Below are 26,554 nucleotides of genomic sequence, written 5' to 3'. Positions count from 1 at the left end.
ATCGATTCAGCGACAACCTTTCGACACGCGCGGATCCGTATGTTCGATCGGATGGATTGGATCGATTCGGCGACAATCATTGGACGCGCGCAACGTCTGTATGTTCGACTCTATTGAGTGAACCGACTTGGCGTTGTCATTTGTTGCGTGTGCGAGTCTGTATGTTCAACCCGATGGGTTGGATCGACTTAACATGCCTATTTGTTGGGATCATCTTTTGAATTGACATTGCATGCATACATGCACCCTTATTGAATTGTTGAGCCATTGTTTATTGAACTGTTGAGATAGCAGATATCGAATTGTTTATTAGAGCCTTGATAACATGTTATGTATATACCTTAGGGTAGGCAATACATAAGTTATATGTATATATACAACCTATATGTATACCCCCTTCTTCTTCACATGTTGTTTGTATTATCTATTATATTTTGTGAGTTGACCCTCGCGCCTTGGCTTTGTTTGTATGTCTGTGTTTGGGCAGTCGGCCTGCTGCCAGACGTTCGACTGCGGTTTCGTGATGATTCGTCACTCGAGGAGGACCAGGAGCGTAATGACTATTACTGAAGCTTTCGACGAGGATCCGGACTGAATGCATGACCAGATGAGGGTCGATGATGGAAGTATAGGGTATGGGTGTTTAGAGCCTACTAAGGTTGGGTGTTAGTGTCATAGCTTTGATTGTCATTTATCATTTTGGGGCAGGGTAGGTCCCCGACTATTAACTTTTTGAGTGATTCCCTTCCATGAGGATCACAGGGAGTTGTCGGACGTAGGAAGTCTTTTCGAGGTTGTTTTGGGCTGACTTACTTTCTTGGAGGACTGTATTTATAAAACTTATGACTCTATCGATGGATCGCACTTGTTTTCCATTGGGCAATACTTTTAGTTACTTGATGTTACTTTCCGTCACTTGAGGACACTCGTAACGATGATTTTGGTTGCAGCGAGGGCTGTGCTTTTATTGTATATCAGTCGCTGTTAATCGCGAATGGGTTGAGTCTTTATTTCGTCAAGTCATTTTATTTAAACAAATCAAAAAAAAATACCTGCTTTTCCGCTTCATTTTATTTTTGACTTACTAAAGTGACACCCGAAAATCGGGGTGTTACACTCATTTTCTTCTCTCGATCATTTTCTTCCAATTATATTGCCTTCACAACCAAACAGAACACAAATGTTATGTTTCTCAATTCCAATTCGCACACCGTTTCACAGACTCATAACTGGTCTCACACCGTCGTCCGCCACCTTCTAAGCGGCGCGTCTACCACCACTCTCTCGATCTTTATCCATCTCCGCCGCCCACCGCGCAGAGGATCATCGACCTCGTCGCCTTCGCTCATCCCGCCTTCCTCCGCGCACAGGACTGTCGACCCCGCGGTATGTCTTTGGCTCTTTTCCTTTCTCTTTTGGTATACGAAATCGCCATTCCCTATTTTCACTATGTCAAAACTCGTTGATTGTTGGGATGTTGTTGAACAATCTATCCTTTATTAGATTAGCACTAGAAGATTGAAGAATTAAGATTGAACCAGTTCTTAGATTTTGTTCTTATTATTTCAATTTAAGTTTAAAGATCAACTAGTGAAGTCAGTGTAGTGTGGAGGATAATTCTACTGCGTTTGAAATTTGATGTGTAACTTGTAAATGTGCTTGATATGTATGTTTTTATGATTAATTGCTTAATTGTTTGACCTGATGGTTGTTAAATCTGAAGTCAAGTATTAGGTTGACAATTTCATGAATCTGATGTCATTATTCATCACTTATAATGCTGTTATAATCTGTATGATTTTTACTGGATAAATCTTATTGATAACATATGAGATTAATATTTGCTTTTCCTGGTTAATATGTTTGGTTTGAAGGGGAGTTTGATGCAGTGTGACTAGGGCTCACAAGTTCAAGTAATGAAATTAGTCTCTTGCAAATACAAGGTAAGACTGCCTAAAATTGACCCATAATGGGGCCTTACTTTGATCCTGCCATGGAGGGAGCTTTTTAGCACCGGGTTAATAAGTTTTGTTTATGTGCCTTGTTATATTTGATTAATGGATTATTCATGGAATGACTAAACAATGCAAGAATGGGTATCAGTAAAACAGAAGTAAACTTGAAGAGGTTGCTTGCGGCTGCTCCTCAGCAGAAAAATCAGGCAAAACTTGTACATGTAAGTCTGAGGATAGGTCTTGACTATTTATTTTGGAGTGATCAGGGTTATATGTTGATCTTTGTTAACTTGTAATAATTTTCTAATTTTATTGACTTGTATGATTTATTGATTTAGATTTTTTTTTAACTCTGGAAAAGAAAGACTTAATCTTTTGTTGACTATGCAGTATGTTGCTACGTTGCGTGAACAGTTGGAACAATTGGCTGAAGAGAAGACACTAGAAGGCTTACCAAGGTACTTTATGTCTCATTATTTGCAATTTGATACATAGATATCAAGGAGTTGTAAGCGAGGCTCCATCACTCATTGTTGTTTATAAATCACAACCCAGTAATGTGCTAATTTTAGAACTTGCAAATGCTACCCTTAATTTTAGTATACATTAAATTGCAGAGGGAGAATCTTCATAGGGTTTGAGTGGAGCCATGACCACCTCCATTATTTTGGGAAATTTGTAGAATAGAAATACTTAAAAGAAAAACAGACATACTTTACCCCAAATATTATCACAACAAAATGGCCTGCCCAAAATTTTCCCTCAAGATCTGCTACTATTAAGTAGGGCGAGGTGTTCTTTTTTTAATGATTTTTTTTCCGACTTTGAACATCTGAATGTTAGAAATTAATACTTGGTGAAATTTTAGGGATAAGATGGAAACAAGAAAAGAGAGAATTTTGAATAATTGTGATGTAATATAAAACACAAATCTAATCCTTTATTTATAATAATATTATTGGTCAAGAAAGTATTGAGCATTTAGTATAAGCCCAGCTCTAGTTCATTCCTAACATAATAAATTTCCTAGTATTCTATCACAGCAATGGTCCTAATATTTAGACAATACTTACAGGCTCGGCTGACTGGAATAAAAGAATGGACTTATTTTAGTATTCACCGTGAATTTCCCTAAAATTATGACTCACATTGAACATAAGATGGGATCTTGGACTTGTAGAATTTTTTTTTCTTTTTGAAGTAAACTGACTTGATACTTAACACTTTATTCCTCTTCTATCCCTTGGTTATTGATAATTCATGATCTTATTCTCTTTTGTAACATTAATTAAAGCTGTTATATTTCTGTTGCCTTTGATATGTTTCTGAACTGAATATTTATGCATTCATTTATTTGTGTATAAATCTGCACTCTGTTCATGCAGGATTTGCAAGGCTATATTGAATGATTATTCAGAGAAGATTGAAGCCATTGCTGGCAAATTAGTTAACAGTGAGGTATGCATTTGTTAACTATTTTTATTTTATCTTGAGGGGATATTGAAATGTGAAAGGATCTTTATACCATGTAGGGTAGAATTACGATTGTATGGCAAACTGTTGTATATTTTATAGGAACCCAAACAAAGAAGCACCCATTTTCATCATTAAATAGCTTTACTAATATTTATTTTACAGCATAGATGTTGCATATCCTATTATAGCTTGCTCTAAGTTGATAATGCTTCATAAGTGGGAAGTAAATCATATAGACAGATAATGCTCATAAGCCATCAAAGCTGCTTCAAGTCAAGGTTATCGGTATTTGTTCTATGTTTGATACAACTTATGAAATTCAAAATTTATAATTTATAAAATTAAAACATTGTACAAACATTGATTTACAGAGGTGTGCGTGGTTAAGCAGGTGGATTAGGGTAAGGTGGAAATTTTATGATGAAAATCACTTTATACTTGCTCGGTATTCATCCTAAAACAAAAAACGATGGAAATATAAATATAATTATTTTGATATGACACAGGAGAAAAGAATAAAACAAAACCAGCAGAGGTGACTGGTGAGACAAAGCAGCTAGATTAATTAGATAGAATAAGGCAGTTAAAACTGTTAGGTGGTTTGACAGTTTAAAGGGAATGTAGCAGGGGGCTTTTACCTGGAATTGGGGGGGTGGGAAGGGAATAATAGAGAGATTCTGAATTGTTAGTATTTCAGAACCGGAATAAATGGGGAACCCATTGTTGAAGGGCAAATCCTTTAAAGTGGCTTTCTCTCTTTTTTATATTGAGATTCAATAAACCTTTGCAGATTCTTTCGCTTGTCATTGTTAGCTCTCTTGCTTATGCGTTTGTAATACATTCTCACTTTGGATCATAACTTAAATTCAAAATTATGTTAATTTCATCCTCTTTTTCCACCTACTCAACCAAACAAACCTTAAGGATTTATTACATGATGGAGAATATCATAATACATTCCCTACAGTATGTGAAAAGTTTTATGTATTATAAACTATATCAACATTTAATGGCTTGAATTATTGTTACTTGGTTGGAATGGCATAATATGGTAGTCAAAATTGTTCGCTTTTTTCGTTTTTCCTTTTCATATATTCCATTATATTTTTGGCTAAATAGGCGCACTTTTTGATTTTCATTTAACCACTTGAATGTTCTAACACAGCCTGACATACAAGTACCTAAGGAATCAGAAAGAAATCTTGTTAAAGAAAACCCTTCTGACATTGAGTTTAAAAGGCAGATTTCCCTTTCTTCTGGATTGAGAAGAAGGCATGGGTAAGCTATAGTTAGCCTTCCTTATTTTGAATGTATTTTTGTGGGATGCTTTAGTGTTACTTATCTGATTCACTGGACAGTGGAGTTTGAATAAGCATTTGTTGATGAAGGGAAGAGAGTGGGGTTGGTGGAGGTTGGAGAGGGATGAGAGTAGCAGAGCGAAGATGCCATTGACGTCGGAGAGTTGAACGTGAAGGTAAGGGTCGCCGGAGGAGGGTTTCCGTTTCCGCTTACCGCCGCCGGCATGCTTCTTCTCCATTCTGATGAACGCGCGCTTGGCTTAATTTTCTTTTGGTTACATAGGACAAGCCAAGTTTAATTATAAAAGCATCACCTTTTTTATTACACTTTTTATTTTTAAAACTCTTATAAAAATAGTAAACAAAAATGACACCAGTAGTTTTTATTCTTTAGTAAGTGTATTGATAATAGTTATTCTTTGGAAAAAAAATTACAGTTATCCCTTCCTTGTTAGAACCTAATGGACAAACATGGATAATAATTGACAATAAGATCTACCACAACTGGTAGATAGTTTGACTCTCATTTAGTTTAAGAGTCGATCAATGAGCAGTGTGTATGAATAATAATTGGTTTAGAGAGGTTTACCTACTTAATGTGATCTTAAAGCCTTGATAGAATTAGTCTCATATGCTATGAAATAGCCGGAAAAAAAAAACATTGATAATAATTATTGTGTTTTGAAGTTCACTATTAGTTGAGAAATATAATGTGATTGAGATTGTTGTCATGCCTCAACATCTAAATCTTTGTTTGTTCACAAGCTAACATCTAAGCTAACATCTATTTAGATGTTGTTTGTCAAAATTTAAATCTAAATGCAAGTAAACATTTTTTAGAAGCAAGAAAATATAGCATTTTAACATAATTCTATAGTTAGAAATGCATAGTAAAGATAAACTACGTACAAAGGAGCCAATATACAATTTACAATTGGAAAGAAACACAAAAACAAATGAAATCTAAATAAACTTTTGGAGCATAGTCCTCCTAACTCTGGTCCTAAGTCCCAACAAGTGTAGTTACATTGTGATTTTCTACCTAATCCTAAGTCCCAGTTTCTTAAATGATCCAAAAGACACTGAAACCCTCTTCACACTTCTTTACTTATAGGCTAAGCCCCTACTAACTAATTCTCCATTCTCCAAGTACCTATATATTAGTATGACCACAAAAGGATCTTGCTAACCAATCTTGATGAGGAAGAATTGAAGATCTTATACAATGATTAATGTTACTATCTGCACATGCATCCCACATAGTAACAGAATCAAACACTTATATTACTCATAATCCATTACAGCCTGTGATCACAAGGGGAAAGAAGGGTTGGATGGTCATAAGATAAGTGACATTACGGAGCAAAGTAAACTATCAAAATCCAGTAATAGAAACAATAAAAAGATTTAAGAGTAGGAAAATTGATTCTGCTAAACAGAATGAAATCTCAGCAGCTGTAATTCGCATATACTTTTTTTAATCAAATCAACTGCATGCAATATAAATATGCGTATAATTGTCACAGACAAAACAAAAGGGCCATAGAAATAATAAAAACCTATACATAAGGCAACTAGCTATACAGGAGGTATGTTAGAGAAAAAGAAGCCTTGGTATCCTTTGTAAGCATAATATGCAATCCGCGTATAGTAGAAACCCGGTATGAACAACATCATTCCCAGTATTGCAAAGAACAGACCTATCCATCATTCAATAAACAAAAAACAGAACAATTAAATCCTCTGGTTTAGTACGTACATAGTTGCTAATTTTGTATCCATTATTTGGAAATTAATTACCATGAGCATTGTCGCCGCCGACGTGGTTGTAGGCCATGAGGGAACCGATTATGATGCCAAGGATTCCGAAGAAGAGAAGAGCAACGACGAGAGCGATCTCCTTAATAGGTGCATTGTCGCTGGTCGTGTACGATGACTCCACCATGATGTCCTCATCTCTGATCGAGAATGCGTGATCTACGTACATCTTTAATGATTAATTCCATTGGATTTCGTTGTGTCTTCTCCAGATTGATCAGTTCAAGATCGATGCAGATTCAGCTGACTGAAGATTTCGATGAATCAGTGATGAAATCAAGGTTAGAACTGAGCTGTGTGTGTGTGTCGATTTGATATCCTTTGTTTTGTTTTCATGTCCCACGTACGCTCCAAAATAAAAATGCGATTGGATGGATTCTAGAGGGGAAATATTAGCTACTTGAATAATTAATTAAAGTAGGTGTAACATCTTGATTTATTTAATTTTGATGAAAATATATATGAGTAAGATTGAACACATAAGTATTTGCGTTTTCTATCACAAAAACAAAACAAAAAAACCTCCCCAGAAAAAAAAATATATCCAATAAAAAAACTATCATATCACTTATTTATTTATTTTCTCTTATCCCACTTTTGGTATAATGTAGGTAAATGTTGGTAAATCCGCAAGTGTACGAATCCACCCGGTTTTAAATATCGAACCACAGGGATTGTGAGTGAATGAATTCGGTTCAAGCCTTGAGTATGAAGGTTTGTATTATTGAATAAGAGATATGTTGAAGTAGTAATAAGGAAAAGGAAAAATAAAAAGACAATTCAGAAAATAATATGCTTTGGGTTCTTGTCCAACTAGTCAATTCAAGTACATCATTCTAAGCACATGTTCTCATGGATCTCTCCTTGATGATATAGCCTAGTTACTCACTTATTGATTCCTCACATAAGCAATTCTCTCATACTAACAGCTAAGCCCAATTCCTTGTGTACTTAGTCATTTATATGAGGTTTTAGATCATGTAAATTCAGGCCAACAAACCCCAACCCTTCCTCTATTCCTAGTAGCAAGCAAAGAAGGGGTAATCCCACAACAAGTCCCTAATCTATAACAAACTTCCGTTCTATTATAGAAAAGCATAAAGCTAGCACATGTTCTAACTTGAAACATAAAGCATGGATATGGGATTCAAGGAAAGAAGAAGAACATGTGGGAAAGAACTTAAGATTATAACTTAAAAGGAAAAGTCTTACAAGAAAACCAAAGTAAAAGAAGAGAGATTAGCCAAGCATGGCAAGAGCCATGCTTGGCTAAGAACCTTGAACACAAGCTTGGAAGCCCTCTCTCACTCTCTTAGATGATCCTCTACCTCTGAATTTTACAAAGTATCAAAAGATTTCAAAAGAAAATGACTAAAATCCTATTTATAGGCAAAATAAACGAGGCTGGGCTGTTCTGGGTGCTCAGGCGCCAATTCAGAGCGCCTGAGCGCCAATTCCATTCTGAAATATGGCCTCTGGAAGGTAATTGGCGCCTAGGCGCCCATTCCCAGCACCTAGGCGCTTAAGCTCGCCTAAAAAGGACTTTTTGGCTTCTGAAACTCCTCTTTTCAATCCTCTTTAAGTTCTCCATCAATTCCATGCTTCTTGGCCTTCTTTCTCCTTCAGTTTCTGCTCTCCAAACCTAACCAACAAGTCAAGGAAGATTCTAGAAGCTCCAAGAGCTCATTAGCACAAGAGGTCCTTCATAAAACACAACAAAACCATGCAAGTCCTAAACTTTACTTAAAATGCAAGAAAACTACCTATAAAACTACTAAATTACCAAAACAAAATAAAGACTAAAGAAAAGAATAAAAATGCATGAGAATGCATGAAACACTACATGAGACACAAGAAAAAGACTCAAAACCTACAAGGAAAAACCCAAAAAACATCATATAAACCCGGGTCATCAGTAAAGTAGCAACAGATTATTATTCTGAGTATAATGTGTGTCTCATTATAGGCAAAGGCTACGGTACAACAGCTATGAAGTCTTGTATTGGTACATGATAGATTTTTAACCATAGATATAATATTAAAATATTGGATGGCTGATATCTGATGAATGAAATTACTGGAATACCCTTTGTAAGCACTTTCTCCCTACTGCACATGACATTTGACCAAAAAACTAAATCACATGAACCAAGTCCACACCATACATCAACAGAAAACCTAGAACCCCTTGAGATGCATTTCCATAAATTGATTGATGATCAAAGTATATATGAGGTAAAAATGTATTTTCATGTATTAATAGAAAGTTTTGAAAGCACCACCTTCTCTGAAACCCAGATTCAGAAAATTATCTCAATAACAAACAAAAACAGAAATCAGAATGTCTATAGTGAAGGAGCAATGAATTTGAGTGGGAACAACAAGAACTATGTTTCATTTGGTTATGTTTTAGTTGAGGATCAATTAGTAGTATCCCTTATCTATGAAAATACAGTCTCAAACTTTATTCATAGTAACACACTGTTGTTCTGGCCTGCAATCAACTGAGAGGTAGACAACATAAATATACTGAAGTGGATAAAATAAAAGAGATGAGCAGAATGGGAAAATGAAACCTTGTCAATTTTGTTTCTTACTTGTCCTCTATCAGATCCAATTTTTAATACCAGCTCTTTGAAGAGTTTCTGTACAAGCTGGTGGCCTCTTGAAGGTTGAAGCTTGTCTTTCTTGATTATTATAGAAAAATTTAATTTTTTTTATCAGTTTCTCGTTATACCCACTTTTTCCACTGATAAAGATAAAAGGTCTCATACGCAGTTGATTGCGACCACAATCACACGTTACCCACTTGCTGCTCTTGATTCGTGTAGAACTTCATTTAACCAATGTCTATTTAGAAGGAGAGAAGAAAGAATGTAAGAATATGTTAGTGTTCAACTTCAGATCGGTTCTTGGAAAAAGGGTGGAGGAGGAAGGACATGGCATAGGTTGTAAATTGAAAAAGAACTTGGGATAAATTTATCAAATGTTGGTTATGTAACTATACAGCACTTGTAAGGCTTATGCACCCTTGCCTTTGTCCTTATTATATACTATTTGAGAAATCCTTGTGCACTTTTCGTGTCAAAACTACATTATTTCATTCCGTTAAAACTCTGAGTGTGTCAAAACAATATATTTTACTCCTTTTTCTATATTTTTCCCAAGAAAATATTTTTTTTAGCTTAATTAAGTAGCAACACTAGACAAAAGTCAATAATCTCTTTTTCCAGGTACTCACATCAAGCGGTTGTTGCAGGTACTCACATCAAGCTATAAATAATTGATTATGAAATATCCTTCATTCTTGTAGTGCGATCAGGGGCGGACCCACAGCCAGCCTAGGTGAACCCCCTGGAAAAAAAATCCTACTTCTCCCCCTATAATATTATTTTTTTGAACCCCCTGAGAATTTAGATTTGCACCCTAGACCCCAACTCCTCTCTCTCTCTCACACAGTTAGATCTCTCACGCTCTTCACCCTCTTTTCTGATTTCTCTCACACGAATACACGATACACCACAAGCACTCTCACCAGATCTCATCAACGCGCGCCACCACGCCGGCCGCCGCTCCACCACCAGACCAGTCCAGCCGTCCCTCTCTCTAGCTCTGCGGTTCTATAGACTACAGGTATTACTGATTTCCCTAACCCTAAATGGCAAAATTTATTTCCTTTCTCAAGCTTGATTTCCCTAAATTGATTTCCTCAAATCATTCAAATGATGCAAACTCTCAGCTTGGTTTTGTCTCAAACTCTCTCTGATGTGTTGTCAATTAGATGATTGTAGGGTGGGAATATATGTGTTAGTGATGGGTTGCTAGAAAATGCTCTCTGCATTCTTGTTTTGGTTTCTCTATTTTAGTGGGGCTGTCATGAGTTGAGGGGGATGAAAAACTAATTGAGTTAGTTTAGCTTTAGTTTTTTTTTGAGAGCAAAATGCATCAGTTCAGCCTATAGCCATAACCAAAGGTCCAGGACCAGCTTTTACATGTTTCAAGTGAATTGATAAATGTGATGCAAGTTGAATGCAATAGAAGACCATTCTTATTCATTAAATTCCATCATATGTACGCATATCAGTTTTCTCACTGAGTTGGGTGGTTAGATTCTTTTCTCCCAATTACCCCCTGAACTAGTAGTTTTCTGTTTATTTCGCTCTATAGAAAATGAATAAAATATACAAGCACTTAGCTTTAGTTAGTTGAAGTGATTATTGGTTTTTTTATTAGAGTGAACTTTAGTTAGTTGAAGTGATTCTCTCGTGGCTGCCTTCTTGATCTACATGAATAAAAGAACATGAAAATATAGGGAAAAAAGAAGTGAAGAATTTTAAGTTTATAACAAAAGCATTGGAGGCTCTAAGAACCCAATTGTCAAATTTCAGTCCCACATAAGGCATAAGAGACTCATGGGTCTGGACAAAGGAGGAAGCGGGAATGTTTACAATGAGCTCAGCTTACACAGTTTTACAAGGAGAGGTGAGGGAACCACCACATAGACTTTATCATAAATTATGGTCACTCAAAGCACCCTCAAGTGTGTTATCGTTGGCTTGGAAAATTCTACTAGATAGAGTTCAGTAGATTGGTGCGTATTTTCCTTCTGTTTTTCGCCTTGGGCCCCTTGCTTGGTGGTTTAAAAGGAGGGACATGATGGGAGGTCTCCTTCTCTGGTTGCCCGTGATTATATGCCCTGGCTAATGGGTTAGAATCTGAATTGTTTTGTTCTGTTTTTCTAAAGGCCTATACTCTGTTAATGTAGGGCCTTAGATTATATTCTCTTTTCATTTTACATTTGTACCAAGGGTTGGAATACCCATTGTACTCTACTTTCTATTATTAATAACACTTTGGTTTATAAAAAAAAATTGTTGTTGAAATATTGCATTTGGTTAATGACTTGAAATACCACATTATAGTTATGAAAACTTGACAGTTTATGCACTGCATGTATGTACCACAAAGCAAAGCATGTCTTTGACACCTTTTTTTCACTCTATATCTCTCTTCCGACCGGTCATATTACATATCACATTTATCACATATTTCTCTTCTTATTTTTCTCGGAATTAGAATTGTTGCTTTTGCGGTGCTAGGCAATGGAGCTTTACAGTGGCTGGTTTGAGAATGTGGTGGTGCTGGTCTTGAGCTTAGGGAGAGTATTGAGTACCTGCAGAACACACTCTGGCGCTTAAGTCAATGAGTGGCCAAAGAAAGAGTCTATGAGTCTTAGAAGAACTCAAGAAATGCTAAGCATAAATAGTCGTAAATGAACGATAGAACCAATATTTATAGACTCAATGTCCGTGTGTGGAGTCTCTATAAGTGCGAGAGAAGTCCTTAACAGAGCTTCCGAGCACACGCTTGACTTGGCGCCTTCGTGCCTTAACTATTTCATCTCTACCCTTCATGAGGCCGCTCAAGAACTTTACCAGTTAGATCAGAATGATCCACTCCTGAACTAGATCACGTTGATCACCCTTATGGTGTCCGCTTATGACCATACCCTTGTGGGTCAAGTGCCAACGCTATTGATGTTTATAGCTTCAGAGGTGACTAGAACACTTCACTTGTTATCTCTCTAATAATCTACATTCATTAAATATACATCGATCTCTATTGCATAGCTAATGGACCAGGTGACCCAAGCAAATAATAAATAAATAAATAATATATTTTCCGCTCATTTTCTTTTCTTCATCAGTTTCTTCCTATTATATTCCCTTCACAACCAAGACCAAACAGAACATAAATGTTACATTTCTCAATTCCAATTCACACCGCTTCAGAGACTCATAACTGGCATCTCCGTCCGCCGTCGTTCGCGCACCTTCTCAGCGATGAGACTTCCTCCACTCTCTCGATCGTTACCCTGCTCCGTCGTTCACCGCGCACAGGATTGTCGACCCCGTGGTATGTCTTTGGCTCCGGCTCTTTTCTCCTGATCTGTTCGTTTCTGCTCTGGCTCTTTTCCTTTCTCTTTTCTTGTGTCGCCATTCCCTGCATTCACTTCTGTTAGAATGTCAAAACTCGTTGTTTGTTGAGATTTTGTTGAACAATCTATCCTTTATTAGATTAGCACTGGAAGATTGAAGAATCACTGATCAACTAATTCTTGTTATTTGCTCAGGGGTGTGCAAAAAAACCGGTTCTGGTGAACCAAACCGGAACCGGTCCAAACCGTTTTATAAAAAATCCACTTTATTTTTTGGTTTAAAAACTGATCCGGTCCATTTTAAAAATCCGGTTCGGTTACCTGGTCCAAATTTGAAGAACCGGTTTATAAACCGGTTTTTTAAATTTAAATAATTTAAATAAAGGATACAAAAACTTAACCTAGAATCCCAATTCCCAATCCAGTTTTGCGTCTCTTTGCGGAAGAAGAAGATGAGCGACGCCAACGGCGGCGAGACCTAGGCACCTAGGGCAGCGACGCCAACCTCCACCGTCCTCAAACCCTAATCGCCACCACCGTCTCGATTCGTTCCTGATTCCAGCTCAAAATTCCCCTCCATAAATTGATTACGCACAGTAAAAGGTAAACCCCATCTTCTTCGTTTTCTTCTGCAGTTTATCCTCTTTCTTCGTTTCTCCCCAATCTGCGATTTCGTTTATGCTGTTGCTGCGTGATTTTATTTTGATTTCTGTGCTTTGTTTGCTTCAAGTTTATGGGTTTTTATTCTATCAAGCAATGAGGGTTTTGAAAGAAGGGGGTTTCTGATGTTTTCTTCCAAAAGCAAAAGGTTACTGAAGGTTAAAAATTTGGAGGAAACATCCACAGTGCTCAGTTTTAGGAATTATGAGTTTTACTGTGTTATAAGTGTCATGGGGGTGGGCCTGTACCAAGTTCATACACTTGAGGAAGCCCAGACACTTTGAAAATTGGGGTTGGGATTGTGGGATGTTATGTGTGAGATAACCTGAAATGGGTAGCTAGTTTGTCTGTTGACATGAGTGTTGGTGCACTTTTGTGACATTGCATGGACAATTAATGCTTGCAATTGACTGAGGCTACAATGTTACAATTTTTATTAGGTAATTAGGATTCAATATCAATAGTCATTGTGATTTGTGAATATGTGTTTTGTCCTGAACTGTCTTGGCTTGCTTTTTAGTTTGTAATGAATCTTCTAATGATCTATTGCTATGTCTTAATTAAGTATCCAACTGGTTGTCCCTTTTTTTTGACCTCTGTCTTCAATGTATGGTGTTGATTCAACCCATGATGATTTCTAGCAAGAGTTCAGCCTAATTTTTACTGAGTTATAATAGAACTCTGGAAAATGAGTGGAATGTTGTGCTATTGAAGTGAAGGGTCTTCAAGAACCAAGAACCATTGCTATTTTGTGCTGAGACTTTTTTATTGGACTTTTTGATTGGATGTTATTTTTAAATTGCTTTAGAACAAAGAACACTATTGCTTTTGCTTGAGAATATCTCCTACATGTTTCAGGTTCTTTCCTTCTGAGTTTGAATGGGCATATAGACTAGTTTGACTTTAATTGCATCGGCCCATATAATTTTATAAGCATGTAGTAAAATGGTTTGGCATGCTTAAATTCATATTGAAAAAATGGTTTGGATATTATTTTTGTTATTGGTGCTTGGCTTTGAGTACCCTTGTAAACGTTTCCATTATTGCTCTTTGTTTCCCTTGAGTGCAGTTATAGCTGGTTATTTGCAACCTAATTGTTTGTTTGCTGATTTTCAGGTTCCTGCAGAGTATTGTGTGATCAGATTAGTTTCTTTGATTGAAAGCGGTCAAAATATAATTGGTTGACTCTAGGTAATTCTCTTTTTCTTCTTTGATCTCAGCCATATCAATACCGCTCTCTTCTTCCTTTCATGGTTCATGCATGATCAAACAATTTTGTTTTTTCGCTGCTTGTTTCAATTTCACTGTCTTTTGTTTCTCACATGCTGTCAATTTTTCAATTTTTTCTCTCGAATTGTCAATTCTCAAGGGAGATACCATGGACATTGATCGTCCCTTGGAGGATCAGGTGAAGCCACTCCCAGAAATCTTAAACATCATACAGCAGTACCATTCCATCCATACTATGACGCCACTGCAGAATCTTGACTATGATGAATACTTCCAGGTGGAGGACCGACCAAACTCCACCATGCTGCTAGATAAGGTCGTAAGACTGACTTTTGAGCACTTGGATTCAGTGGAGAATGAAACAAAATTCTCATATGAAATCCCCTCATGCTCCCGCTCCAATCAAGCATACGTGCACGTCGCCATGTTCTGAAGAAGCGCAAATTCTACCGGACCTTCTATAATAGAAACATGATCCAGAAATTCACGTATCACTTCTCGGATACTGTACATCGTCATGGAACTCCTCATTGATGATGTCTATATAACTAAGAGGGATCAGACTCTAGATCGATAACTTTGGCCATGTGGTACGGAATCGACTTGCCACTCAGATCTAATTTTGCACAATCAACTAAATCCCCATCTTCCTTAAAACACAAATTACCAATTACCGTTCCTTTTGAAGCGCCAACAATATGAAGGTTTGACCGTGTGCATCCAAGAATGCAAGCAACATCATCCAAGACACCATCAGAGACGTTCTGCTTCTTGAACAGGTCTTTATCCTTGTTCAAGAAGCAGAACGTCTCTGATGGTGTCTTGGATGATGTTGCTTGCATTCTTGGATGCACACGGTCAAACCTTCATATTGTTGGCGCTTCAAAAGGAACGGTAATTGGTAATTTGTGCTTTAAGGAAGATGGGGATTTAGTTGATTGTGCAAAATTAGGTCTGAGTGGCAAGTCGATTCCGTACCACATGGCCAAAGTTACCGATCTAGAGTCTGATGCTCTGTTTATCTTGCTTGTGGAAAAAAATGGTGTCTTTATGAGGTTGGCGGAAGAACGGTTCTATCGTGAATTTCCCATGCATTATTATCACTGCAAGAGAACAATCTGATGTTTCCTGTTAAGATTCTAACTGAATTGTAAACTGAATTGTATTTCTGAAAAGTTGAATTACACGAATAGCATTTAGCTATTTATAGAGAATCAGAGAAGCTTGCGTAGCAAGCTGTTACTAAGAGAGAGAGAGAATCAGTTACACAGTGTGTAACTGATTCTGTTACACCTAATAACTAATTCTGTTACAGATTGACATGTCAGCAATGCCATGTCAGCATGTGACTACATATATCCTAATACACCCCCTCAAACTGAAGGTGGGTGAGAAACTAGTTTCTCAGTCACATTAAGTTTGCTTCTAAGGTCTTCAAAACGAGTAGGAGAAAGTGCTTTGGTGAAGAGGTCAGCAAGCTGATCAATGGAAGGAACATGATGAACAAACAAAGACTTATTCAGCACCTTCTCTCTAACAAAGAAAATGTCAAGCTCCATATGTTTGGTGCGGGTATGCAAAACTGGATTATGAGTTAATGCAACAGCTCCCATATTATCACAGAAAATTCTGGGAACTGTGAATGGAACATGCAGCTCTTGTAACAATGATTGAATCCATAGCAACTCAGCTGAGGTATTAGCAAGACTCCTATATTCTGCTTCAGTACTAGACCTGGCTACCAAAGTTTGCTTCTTAGAGGTCCAAGAGACAAGATTAGGACCAAAGAATACACAGGACCCTGAGGTGGACCTCCTGTCATCAGGATCAGATCCCCAATCAGCATCACAGTATGCCACTAGAGCTACTGGAGAATGCACAGAACAAGGCTTGATATGCAAGCCATGATGAATGGTACCCTTTAGATACCTCAATATCCTCTTAACTGCCTTCCAATGTTCCTCCAAGGGCTGACTGAGAAATTGACACACTTTGTTGACTGAAAAGCTTATTTCAGGTCTGGTAAGAGTGGCATATTGCAAGGCCCCAACTATGGACCTATAGAGTGTAGGATCTGCAAAATAATTTGCTCCATGCTTGCTTAGTTTGGCACCACTGACCATAGGTGTAGAGATGCCTTTAGCTTCAGCCATGTCTGCTCTTTCAAGAAGATCACCAATGTATTTGGTCTGAGTAAGTAGGAGAGACCTATCTTGCAAGTGATGGACTTGAACACCAAGAAAATAGTCTAACTGACCCAATTGTTTTAAAGCAAATTCAGAATTAAGCTTTTGAACAATCTCTTGAATAAAGGGCAGAAAATTCCCTGTGATAATGATGTCATCTACATAGACCAAAATATAGATGATACTTGACTTATGATGGAAAGTAAAGAGGGAAGGATCACAACAGCTTGCCCTGAACCCAAATTTGATTAGAGCTGTCTTCAACCTATCAAACCAAGCTCTTGGAGCCTGTTTGAGCCCATATAAAGCTTTGTTCAGCTTGCAAACTAGGGTCTTGTCTGAACTTTGAAAACCAGCAGGCTGCTGCATATATACTTCTTCTTGGAGGGCACCATGAAGAAAGGCATTATTCACATCAAGCTGGTGAATATGCCACTGTTTAGACACAGCCAAGGTAAGAATCAAACGAATTGTAATAGGTTTAACAACAGGAGAAAAAGTTTCTGCATAGTCAAAACCTTTCACTTGATGATATCCCTTAGCCACAAGTCTGGCTTTATACCTATTAACTGAGCCATCAGCATTTTCCTTTATTCTAAACACCCACTTGCACCCTATAGGATGTCTTCCCTTGGGAAGAGGCACCAAAGTCCAAGTATTGTTGGTCATGAGAGCTTCATATTCAGACTTCATAGCTGCCAACCACTTAGGGTCTTTAAGAGCATGCTTAGTGGTTGTAGGTTCCTAATATTTCCACCCGCATTTTTGTCAAGCGATTGCAAATGAGATTCGACCTACTTGTGCTTGGACTCGTTGATGGTGATCCTCATGGGTTAAAAATTCTGTCAGTATATTGTCGTGGATCTAAAAGAATGGCATACGCTAATGAACACATGACAATACCATATGTGAATTGGCTCGGCATAAGGCCGAGTGATGCAGAGACATTTGCCATACCAATACATTGCATGCTGCCACTGACGAAGATTGATCTGGCTTTGGGAGTTGAAACTAATGATCGAGACCAACCGCAATATTGAAACTCAAGCACTAAATCACTTTTCGTCTAAATATCTCACGAAGGTTTACTTACTGTTAAAACTTCAGCGGTTGAGTAAGTGCATTTGACATCTTTTTATTTTGTGTTTTTTACTCTTGCTGCTTTTTACTCTTGTTGGAACCTTGCTCAACATTCAGTGCCTCTGACTCTTACATGTTCTGAAAATTAAAACTGAAGTTCATGATTTGGTGCTTTTCAGATGAAAATTCCCATAGTACTGTGAATGAAACACCGGGGCCCGGTGGTGCTGCTACCATGACAGGCATAACAGTGGACAAATCAGTGGAGTTTTCGTATGATGAGCTAGCAACTGCAACAGATAACTTTAGTTTGGCTAACAAAATTGGTCAAGGTGGTTTTGGCTCTTTCTATTATGCGGAGCTGGGGGAGAGGTTAGTAATCACATATATAACTGTCTATTATTGGAAGTGTTTCTTGAGAAAAGTTTTATCAAGGTTTAGTATTTGACTAATAGTCAGTTTGAACGAAGACTTGTTGAAATTGAATGTTATGGTATAACTGTATGGATACTGTGTGACATTCTGTTAAATATAGTCCTTAAGCTTTTATGTTTTACAACTGAAACATGAAATGGAAAAAAGAGAAGCTGAAAAACTTGATAATTCATGATTCATCACAGTTGGGGGTCAGTAAATTTTTCTTGTCATTTTGGGATATGAGGTGATATTATATGCTGTATGTTATGAATGGGTCAATGATCCTAAATAATGTCATCCTTCCATGTATCGATATTTTAACGTCATTTGTTGGTTGTTTGAGATGCACATTGTGGAAGCCAAGCTAGAAAATACTTGTGAGGAAGGATTAAGACTTCAAAATGGTTTTACAATGATGAATTAGGAGACTTAAAAAACCAAACTAGGTAAGAGGAAATAATGGCAATATATAAACAGTTATTCAATAATTCTCCTTTCATTTTCTCTCTGTTAATAAGAATTTTTATCTTTGCTTGCTTGAAGTTGACATTACCGCATAATGTTTACTATATTTCCTGCACGTTGAATAACAGTAAAATGAAGCTCAGTGGTTGAAGCAACATATCGGTTTATATTATGTTATAATGATGATGGGCCAAATTGTGTTTGTTCTTAAGAGCCATTCCATCTGGTACTTTGCAGAATCTATATTCTCATTATATAAGCAATGACTTTTCCTATGCAGAGAGCTGCCATCAAGAAGATGGATATGCAAGCGTCAAAAGAATTTCTCGCTGAATTGGAAGTCCTTGCACGTGTTCATCATCTTAACCTGGTATTGATCCTTTAAAACATTAAGCATTTAGAAGTATTAATTTTTTCTTCGTATTGAATTGCAAACTATGCAGCTGGAGATTTATTCTGAGAGAATTTTTAGTAATTCCAACAGTTGGATCTTGCTGCGGAAAAGATGAAAGAATCTCAGCCTTAGGTGGATTGAATATGTGTGTGTAGAGAAGACTTTGTGAGAGCCTCTATAAGGAGTGTAGATTAGATGGATTGTAGCCCAATAAAGTAGGAGAGACCAAGAAAACCTATAAAGAGAACCATTAAGAAAGATTTAAATTATTTACGGTAAGACATGATGTGACCTAGTGGGAAAGGCTTGATTGTTGTGGTCGGTCGTCGTCTTCAGATTTGAGTAGCATCAGGAATTTATTTAGATTTGAAAATAGTAGATTAGTAGTAGAGGATTGTTAATGGTGAATACTTCCTGGTATCTTTGTTTCTATTTGTTATTGCATCCATCCTGAGCCTTTTCATTTTGCTTTTGATTTTAAAGTTTATTCCCCAACCTTTATTTTTGTTTTCTTTTTAGCTTAATATTATCTTTCATAATAACATAGAAGAAAATTTTATCTAATTGACCAAAGAACTTAACGGAAACACTATTGGGAGTCCAGATTACCTTGCCTATGCGTCTTCACTTTTTTCTTCTCCCTTATCCTCTCTTTTTGAGCTTTCCTCTGCTGTTGCAAATGTTTTATTTCTAAGGCATCTCTTGATCATGTATACTGTTCAATTTAATTTAAAAAGTTAATTTGATGCCTATGAACTACTTGCTTGTAGACTTGAACGGCATAATGAGTCATGTATAAGGTAATACTTATCAATTCACCAATAGATTGTCTTTGAACTCAATGTTTTATAGACTCTCTTAATGGCTGAAACTGACTGTTATTATTGCAAAACTGCTTATATGGCTTAAGAATTGAAGTGGCTCTATCACATGAGAACAATGTCTGCTTTTCTTTAATATGCCTAATACAAGGGGAAAGACTTGAACATGTAATTTAAATATATTGCTGAAGTGTACCACTTAATCAAGCCACAGCCCTACATCTCAATCTATCTCCCACTTTGCCCTTGAAGAACATTTCAGAAAAAAAAAGAAGGGTGCATGTATATTTTGTATATATGGTGACGATATTTTGGTATGTCAATATAAATATTCTCCGAAAGCACGCACACCCAAGATGCCTTAGTTTACAAAGTAACTTTTTAAGTTAACAACTTTCAACATATATTGCTGGAAGATTTTTTGTCACATGCTTGGTTATTCCCGTTGTATGTTGAGTCTGTAATTCACATGAATACATCCGACATGCTTTGTTAAACATGAAATCTCAAGTCCTATTTTGTTTAATGTATTAAACTTTTAATGACCACAAGGTGCGGTTGATCGGATATAGTATCGAGGGCTCCCTTTTCCTTGTCTATGAATTCATCGAGAATGGAAACTTGAGTCAACATTTGCGTGGTTCGGGTTAGGTCAGCTCAGCTCATACTTTAGCTTTTATTTACCTATGATGTATGGTGATTATCTTGAGTTAATGATGAAGTGATAATGTTTCCAAGTAGAGATCTCCACTGCCATGGTCTACACGGGTGCAGATTGCTTTGGATTTTGCAAGAGGTCTTGAATATATTCATGAGAATACAGTGCCTGTATATATTCATCGTGATATAAAGTCGGCAAATATATTAATAGACAAAAACTGCCGGGGAAGGTTGAATTTGTTTTGAGATTCTATCTTTATTTTTATTATTTGTTTAACTATGAAAGCTCATAAAACATTTATATTTGCAGGTTGCTGATTTTGGATTGACCAAACTCACAGAAGTTGGAAGTTCCTCGCATCCCACTGGTCGTCTTGTTGGAACATTTGGATACATGCCACCAGAGTATGATAACTTATGTTCTTTTAATATATATATTAAGAGTCTCTCTATTTATAATGAACATGGAATCAAGTTTATTTTCCAAGTTCACGTGGCAGTTTTTTTTAAAGGGAGAGAAGGCGTCCATTGCAATTGTCAAACATGTTACTGGCCTGTGATCCCCCAGAAAAGGAAAATTCCATCCTGTGTGGCTTAGTTTGCCACAATTTTGAAGATTTAATAGTTGTTTTGAAACTTCACTAGATAATGTCCCAAAACTGAGTTCCACTTTATGTTTAGTAAGGTTAACTAGTATGATGTCTATGTGTTTTTAGCTGCCCCTATTTCTTTATATTGATGATTGCATGTTAGCTACAAACAAGCCCTTAATATTACAAAAAGATCCTCTTTTCAAGTAGAATTTAGTGGACTAAAATCCTTAAGATGATTTTTGGTGTATATTTTGTAGTGACGGATCAAGTAAGTCTATTGTCTTGTTCTGTTTAGGCATCAAGTTTTAGATTCTAGCAGATACCCATAATTTTGATGTTTTATTTGTTTTCTTTTGAATAAAACATAATCTAAAATTTGCTTGCACTCAATTCAGTTAAGTAAAAGGTTCACTTTCTTGTGAATGTGGATTTTTTTTAATTATTACCACGGTTGTGTGGGAAGGTATGCTCAATATGGAGATGTCTCTCCCAAAGTAGATGTGTATGCTTTTGGAGTTGTTCTTTATGAACTTATTTCTGCTAAGGAAGCAATCGTCAAGACCAGCGAATCTATTGCTGACTCAAAGGGCCTAGTAGCTTTGGTCAATTTTTATCTCTCTACTCAAGAATTTTTACTGCTGTAGTCCATGTTAATATTTTCAAATCAACCATCATCATGGTTTTTCATCAATCTAAATCATGGTTTTAATTTCTTTTCATTTTTTTTTTATGTAATGTAGTTTGAAGGAGTTCTTAGTCAGCCGAATCCTACAGAAGATCTTCGCAAACTAGTGGATCAAAGGCTTGGCGATAAATACCCTGTTGATTCAGTTCACAAGGTGAGAACATTTATTAGGGGTGTGTTTGGGTAAACAACTTAATTTTGCTCTTATTCATAAGTTATTGGAATGTTAATGAAATACTCTTAAAATAGGTTATAAATAGGTATAATCGCTTATGCTAATCTGAGCAACTTATGAAAATAATCTCAAAACAGCTTATAGGAAGATAATAAACTATTTACATAAGCTCTCAAACATTTGCATAAGCTTCTGAGCTAAGAGATAAACTCATATAAGCTCTTCCAAATGGGGTCTATAACACTTTGAACGTTTGTTTTTATGATTTCAACACTAGTAGTTGTTCTGGCTTGCAGATGGCTCAACTAGCCAAAGCATGCACACATGACAATCCACAACTGCGTCCAAGTATGAGATCCATTGTGGTTGCCTTATGACACTTTCTTCAACCACTGACGACTGGGATGTTGGCTCCTTCTATGAAAATCAAAATCTTGTGAATCTTATGTCTGGAAGATAGGATGGTGACAGTTAAGCAAATATTTGGCATTTCCAGTCATGTTTTGGGGTCAAATTCTCACAACACAGAGTAAACAGTGTTTGTAAAATGAATGTAGCAAGGGAATGTTGACAAGTATTTCTGGTCCAGATTCAGTACAAAGGGTGGTGGGATTAACAATTTTATCATAGTTTACAGTCATTGTACGTGATTTGTTAGGCATTGAGAGATGCGAATGTTTCTGCTCAGGTACATATATTCATATAAGTTTGTAAAATGAACTCTATTTGAGGCCTCTTGGGCATATTTGTCTATGTTCTATAGGTTTTACCATTGCTACTTACATAATACATATTTCCCAACTGTTTGTAATTGTATAGAAATTTAAACTTAATTTGAGTGTTCTGTAAATTTAAGGATCTGGTCAATCCTTCCTCTTTGCGATTCACTTCACTCTTAACCTATGAAAAGAAAGAATCTTGAAAATCAAATTCATGAAATTAGGTTAAATTCAATCCTTGACATATAACCCTTTTGTTCAAGCCTTATTCCTAGGAACCTAATGATTGTGGTAATTCACTTGAATTCCAAATCCATTCGGCAATTTCCATTTGTGGAATTGTACATAAACAATTTTAGGGTGGTCAATTCAAGAAAGCATTGAGAACAAAAATAACCACTCAATTAAAACAAATAAACTTGAGGTTTGACTCTTACAAGTTGCTTAAAAAACAAAAATCATATCTTAAAAAATGAATTTTAAATAGAAAAAAAGACGGGTTATACTTTCAAAATAAGAGGTTAAATAATCATCATCCAATCACATTGGAGATAAATGAGTTGGAAATAAATTAATAAATAAAATATAGAAATTCCAAATTACTTAGTGATTGAATGATATGTTATTTAACCCAAACTTTATCATGAGTCATTTAGACAACCCCATGATATATCGGTTATAAAATCAAATGCACGTCATTACACATTTTTACCAAAAATATACATGTGTAATTTATAAAGAGACCTTACATTATAAGCACCGTAGTTATTACACGATACTCAATGGTGCAAATCTTCACTACTCAGTGATGACATACATTTAGTTATTTGTATTTTAATTTAAAAAAAATTAAAATAGGAAAAATTGATCATAAGAGGACTGCTGTCATTATGTTAATGAGAGAAGTAAATGCTATAATAGCACTAAGTGTATGGTTGGATGATTAACGTGAAAATATTTTCATCTTAATTCATAAAAAAAATTTATTCACTTTTTACTTTGATGTAAGTACTAAGTGTGTTAACACTACCGTCAATAAATATCTAAACATAGCCACTTGGGGCATTTTCGTTCTAGAATGAAGTCAAAAGTCATTGCAAAACCACTCACTGTATATCTTCGGCTCCTTGTTTTGAAGCTTTTCACATATACGGATTATACTTCCCATGTGATTCAGTATATTCAATGTTCTTGATTAAGGCCCTTGTATATAACATCCCCCACAACCTTCATTCTAGGCCACTGATACTATGCGAGACCCTACCTAAAAATTTTGATATCAAACCAATCATTAACCATTTGATCCCAATCAGAGGGTAGCTAGGCCACCTTGTGCCCAAATTGCACACAAACTGGACTAGTGCTTTATATCAAGTCTATATTTATATATACAATCACATCCGTGCAAATCGACGTTAGTATACACTTAATTAAAAAGTAAACATAATTCTTCATTTGGACAGAGATAAAAGTCCGTTCACGTTAAACTGTACTAATACTAAGCACAAATTAAATGTGGTGGCATTAAGCATATTACAGAAACAAAACTGAGCCAAAGACCAACCATTTGTCTATATAAACAAGCTTAGCCCACACCAAATTTGCATTTGCACCTTTTGTCCCTCTTAGCCTGAGTCATATAGTTAAATATTGAACATGAAGCAGTTCCACTTGTTCCTTCTCTTGAGTATCCTTCTCTTCCTTACACCTACTTCTCATGCCATTAGGACCAAGTTTTCAGGCCCTTCCACTTCAACCAATCAAGCTTTTCATCTTGGGGCTAAGTCTCCTATCAACAGCAGCAGAGGTTTAGTGTTCGAGTCTTAGAAACGAAGGGTTCCTACAGGATCCAACCCTTTACACAATAAGAGATAGATTTTGCTCAGAGTACAAGCAGATATGGTTTCTTTCCATAATTATTTTTCATAACGGGGAAATATACTTTTATTATATGCTAGCAGAATTGAAGTTGCATTTGTATTTGATAGTAGAAATAGTGCTTGGTTAACTAGATTGGTAGAGACTAGAGAGAGATGCTGTACAGAGGATAAAGAGAGAATTTTGGGCTTTTGGAAGTATGCTACTGTGTATGGATTAGAATTTTGTAAGTGTTCAGTTTTTACATTTTCTTTGCCTTGAATGAATTCCTGTTTCATTGGAACTTGCACCAAGTTTTTCATAAACCAATTTTAGTACTAATTTGCTTCTTCTATGGCTCAGTTCCAAATATGACCCTCCCCCATAATTCACATCAAAGAAATATGATTTTCATGGGGCATGCTTCTGTTCTGATTGTTTGGTAGCTGGAAAACTGAGGACACAAGAGAGGAAAAAGGAATGGGGAAATTTCGCAAGTACCTGGAAGTGTAGGCTGTTGAGGCATCTACCAATTTGACAAAACAATGGCACCACACAGCGCTGAAATTCTGCAGGTTGAGTGGCTTCTAAAACTTCCTCCAGTTCACCAAGGAACAATACCTCCTTTGAACTATTAGTAATGGGCCAATATTTCAAAATGCCTCTAATTGTATCTGCTAACTTGACATCCTTTTCAACAAATGGAGTAATGCAATAGGAAAGCTGTTGATGATACATAGAGACACACTTCGGCCTGTGAAGAGGGATCAGAGCACGGACAAGGAACAGCTTATGCTCTTCTTTCAAAGGCAGAGCGAATCCATTAATTATGCTGCCTAATATCTCCAGCAACTCTGCAATTCCATTGTGTTTCTCTGTCTCAAACATGAACTGGTAAAAGGTATTGTTGATAGCTTTCCTAATGAACGGCCGATGTACCATGAACTTCCCATAAATGCGGTGGAGAATAGTCTTCAAATAGTCCCTCTCTCTTTGGTCCTCAGAGTCGAAGAGGTCAAGAAGTTTCAACACAAATGAATAATCAATGTATCTTTTAGCAAGCTTCGAATCTGTCTCTGATGAAGCCACAAACCTATAGAGAATTTCATACACAACCTGCAGATGACTCCATGCCGGTTCAAACGTGGGTTCCTCATCTTCAACATCATAAGCATCTGCAACCTTACCATCATGATTAGAAGACGGCAGAGTTCGAAACAAGTTTGCGGCCACCATCTTCGTGACCTCCTGCATTGTCACTTCATTGAACTTCGAATTCACAGACGAAATATAATCAACAAGCTCAAGCAAAGTTTGCCTCTTGATGTCCTTCACTTTAAAATGCTTGGCAGGATCATTAAAATCAAACACAACACAACACATACTCAACTTCCTGATAAAAAGATTCGGCTTTTCCGAACTAGGAACGTCTCGAAAAGCCGGCAAAGCCTCATAAACACTTTGAGCCATTACAGAACTAACTTGGGATGCAACTGCAGGAGCAGATTTCTTAGCTTGGTTTGTTTTACTGAACTCGTAGAGGGCAGTACAAAACTCCAATTCCCCGAATCCGACCCACCCAAACTGAAATTCAAAGGTTTTGACTTTTGAAGAAGCTGAATTGAATTTAAAGGTGAAATTGGAATCAACCCCATCATTGACCACCCCTTCATCACCGTTGAAATCACTGTGAGATGATTTTGAAGGCCTGCGTGGTATTTTACTAAGCATCTGTTTGATCATATCTAGAACACCCCAAAACCTTAAAACCCCCAAAACCTCAAATTTTCTACCAAAGTTTCAAACTTTGAACCTTGTGAACTAATAACACTATCACACTATTGGAGGGTCATTTGCAACTTTGCAATCATACCCATAAACCCTAATCAAAAAACCAATACCTCAAAACTCTGAAAATCACTCTCGATGATTCCTAGATTCTCTCCACACACACAAAAAACAAGGATTAGCTGAGTATGAAGCAATGATTCCAAGAAGTTGACAGCATAAACAGGAGAAAAGTACTTACACTGAGATTGAGATTGAACCAATAAACCCTATTGAAGAAAAGATGTTGTTGAAGCCAAAGTTTTAATCTTTTTTAATCAGAGAGTAAAGGGTAGAGGT

General features: G+C 36.6%; 3 protein-coding genes, 1 long non-coding RNA gene and 1 pseudogene across 8 annotated transcripts; 4 read left to right on the top strand and 1 right to left on the bottom strand.

Annotated features, from left to right (window-relative positions):
• Positions 1-1,175: 1,175 nt before the first annotated feature.
• On the top strand, positions 1,176-8,234 carry LOC130737844 (uncharacterized). 3 transcript variants are annotated; one of them, XM_057589698.1, is made up of 7 exons: positions 1,176-1,386; positions 1,875-1,943; positions 2,092-2,176; positions 2,346-2,413; positions 3,341-3,413; positions 4,597-4,709; positions 4,820-8,234. In XM_057589698.1, exons 3-7 carry the CDS (start codon positions 2,093-2,095, stop codon positions 4,881-4,883), a joined length of 402 nt encoding a protein of 133 aa, XP_057445681.1. In that variant the 5' UTR covers positions 1,176-1,386; positions 1,875-1,943; position 2,092; the 3' UTR covers positions 4,884-8,234. The 3 variants fall into 3 exon arrangements, 2 of the variants coding, with proteins under 2 accessions (XP_057445681.1, XP_057445682.1); XM_057589699.1 differs by having other exon boundaries at positions 4,790-8,234; XR_009018975.1 differs by having other exon boundaries at positions 2,104-2,176; positions 4,597-8,234.
• Positions 8,235-12,880: 4,646 nt separating this feature from the next.
• LOC130737842 (uncharacterized) lies at positions 12,881-15,091 on the top strand. Its single transcript, XR_009018974.1, has 3 exons — positions 12,881-13,088; positions 14,262-14,336; positions 14,515-15,091. It is a non-coding gene; the product is annotated as an uncharacterized LOC130737842 (long non-coding RNA).
• Positions 15,092-15,101: 10 nt separating this feature from the next.
• On the top strand, positions 15,102-15,724 carry LOC130736277 (DNA topoisomerase 6 subunit A-like). The gene is made up of 2 exons (XM_057588118.1): positions 15,102-15,430; positions 15,691-15,724. Exons 1-2 carry the CDS (start codon positions 15,102-15,104, stop codon positions 15,722-15,724), a joined length of 363 nt encoding a protein of 120 aa, XP_057444101.1.
• Positions 15,725-17,414: 1,690 nt separating this feature from the next.
• LOC130737841 (chitin elicitor receptor kinase 1-like) lies at positions 17,415-22,738 on the top strand (annotated as a pseudogene).
• A 1,262-nt stretch (positions 22,739-24,000) lies between these two features.
• Positions 24,001-26,554, bottom strand: LOC130737840 (serine/threonine protein phosphatase 2A 59 kDa regulatory subunit B' zeta isoform-like). 3 transcript variants are annotated; one of them, XM_057589696.1, is made up of 2 exons: positions 24,929-26,554; positions 24,001-24,425 (listed from the first exon to the last, which is right to left on the bottom strand). In XM_057589696.1, the coding sequence occupies exons 1-2, from the start codon at positions 26,168-26,170 to the stop codon at positions 24,411-24,413; spliced, it is 1,257 nt and encodes a 418-aa protein (XP_057445679.1). In that variant the 5' UTR covers positions 26,171-26,554; the 3' UTR covers positions 24,001-24,410. The 3 variants fall into 3 exon arrangements, with proteins under 3 accessions (XP_057445679.1, XP_057445677.1, XP_057445680.1); XM_057589694.1 differs by having other exon boundaries at positions 24,001-24,410; positions 24,929-26,552; XM_057589697.1 differs by having other exon boundaries at positions 24,001-24,359; positions 24,929-26,552.

The sequence above is a fragment of the Lotus japonicus genome, chromosome 2 (genome assembly GCF_012489685.1).
Source record: "Lotus japonicus ecotype B-129 chromosome 2, LjGifu_v1.2".
NCBI classification, from domain to species: Eukaryota; Viridiplantae; Streptophyta; class Magnoliopsida; order Fabales; family Fabaceae; genus Lotus; species Lotus japonicus.
The sequence above is the reverse complement of the archived record's forward strand: the minus strand, read 5'-3'. Positions and strand labels throughout refer to the sequence as shown.

Bases quoted from the DNA above. Each gene is read 5' to 3' on its own strand.
- LOC130737844 (XM_057589698.1), top strand. From the start codon at position 2,093: ATGGGTATCAGTAAAACAGAAGTAAACTTGAAGAGGTTGCTTGCGGCT. The intron at 2,177-2,345 runs GTAAGTCTGAGG...TTGACTATGCAG, and splicing joins ATCAGGCAAAACTTGTACAT to TATGTTGCTACGTTGCGTGA. The intron at 4,710-4,819 runs GTAAGCTATAGT...TTGTTGATGAAG, and splicing joins GGATTGAGAAGAAGGCATGG to GGAAGAGAGTGGGGTTGGTG.
- LOC130736277 (XM_057588118.1), top strand. From the start codon at position 15,102: ATGCAAGCAACATCATCCAAGACACCATCAGAGACGTTCTGCTTCTTG. The intron at 15,431-15,690 runs GTTGGCGGAAGA...ATTCTGTTACAG, and splicing joins AAAAATGGTGTCTTTATGAG to ATTGACATGTCAGCAATGCC.
- LOC130737840 (XM_057589694.1), bottom strand. From the start codon at position 26,170: ATGATCAAACAGATGCTTAGTAAAATACCACGCAGGCCTTCAAAATCA. The intron at 24,411-24,928 runs GTACTTGCGAAA...TGGATCCTGTAG, and splicing joins TCAACAGCCTACACTTCCAG to GAACCCTTCGTTTCTAAGAC.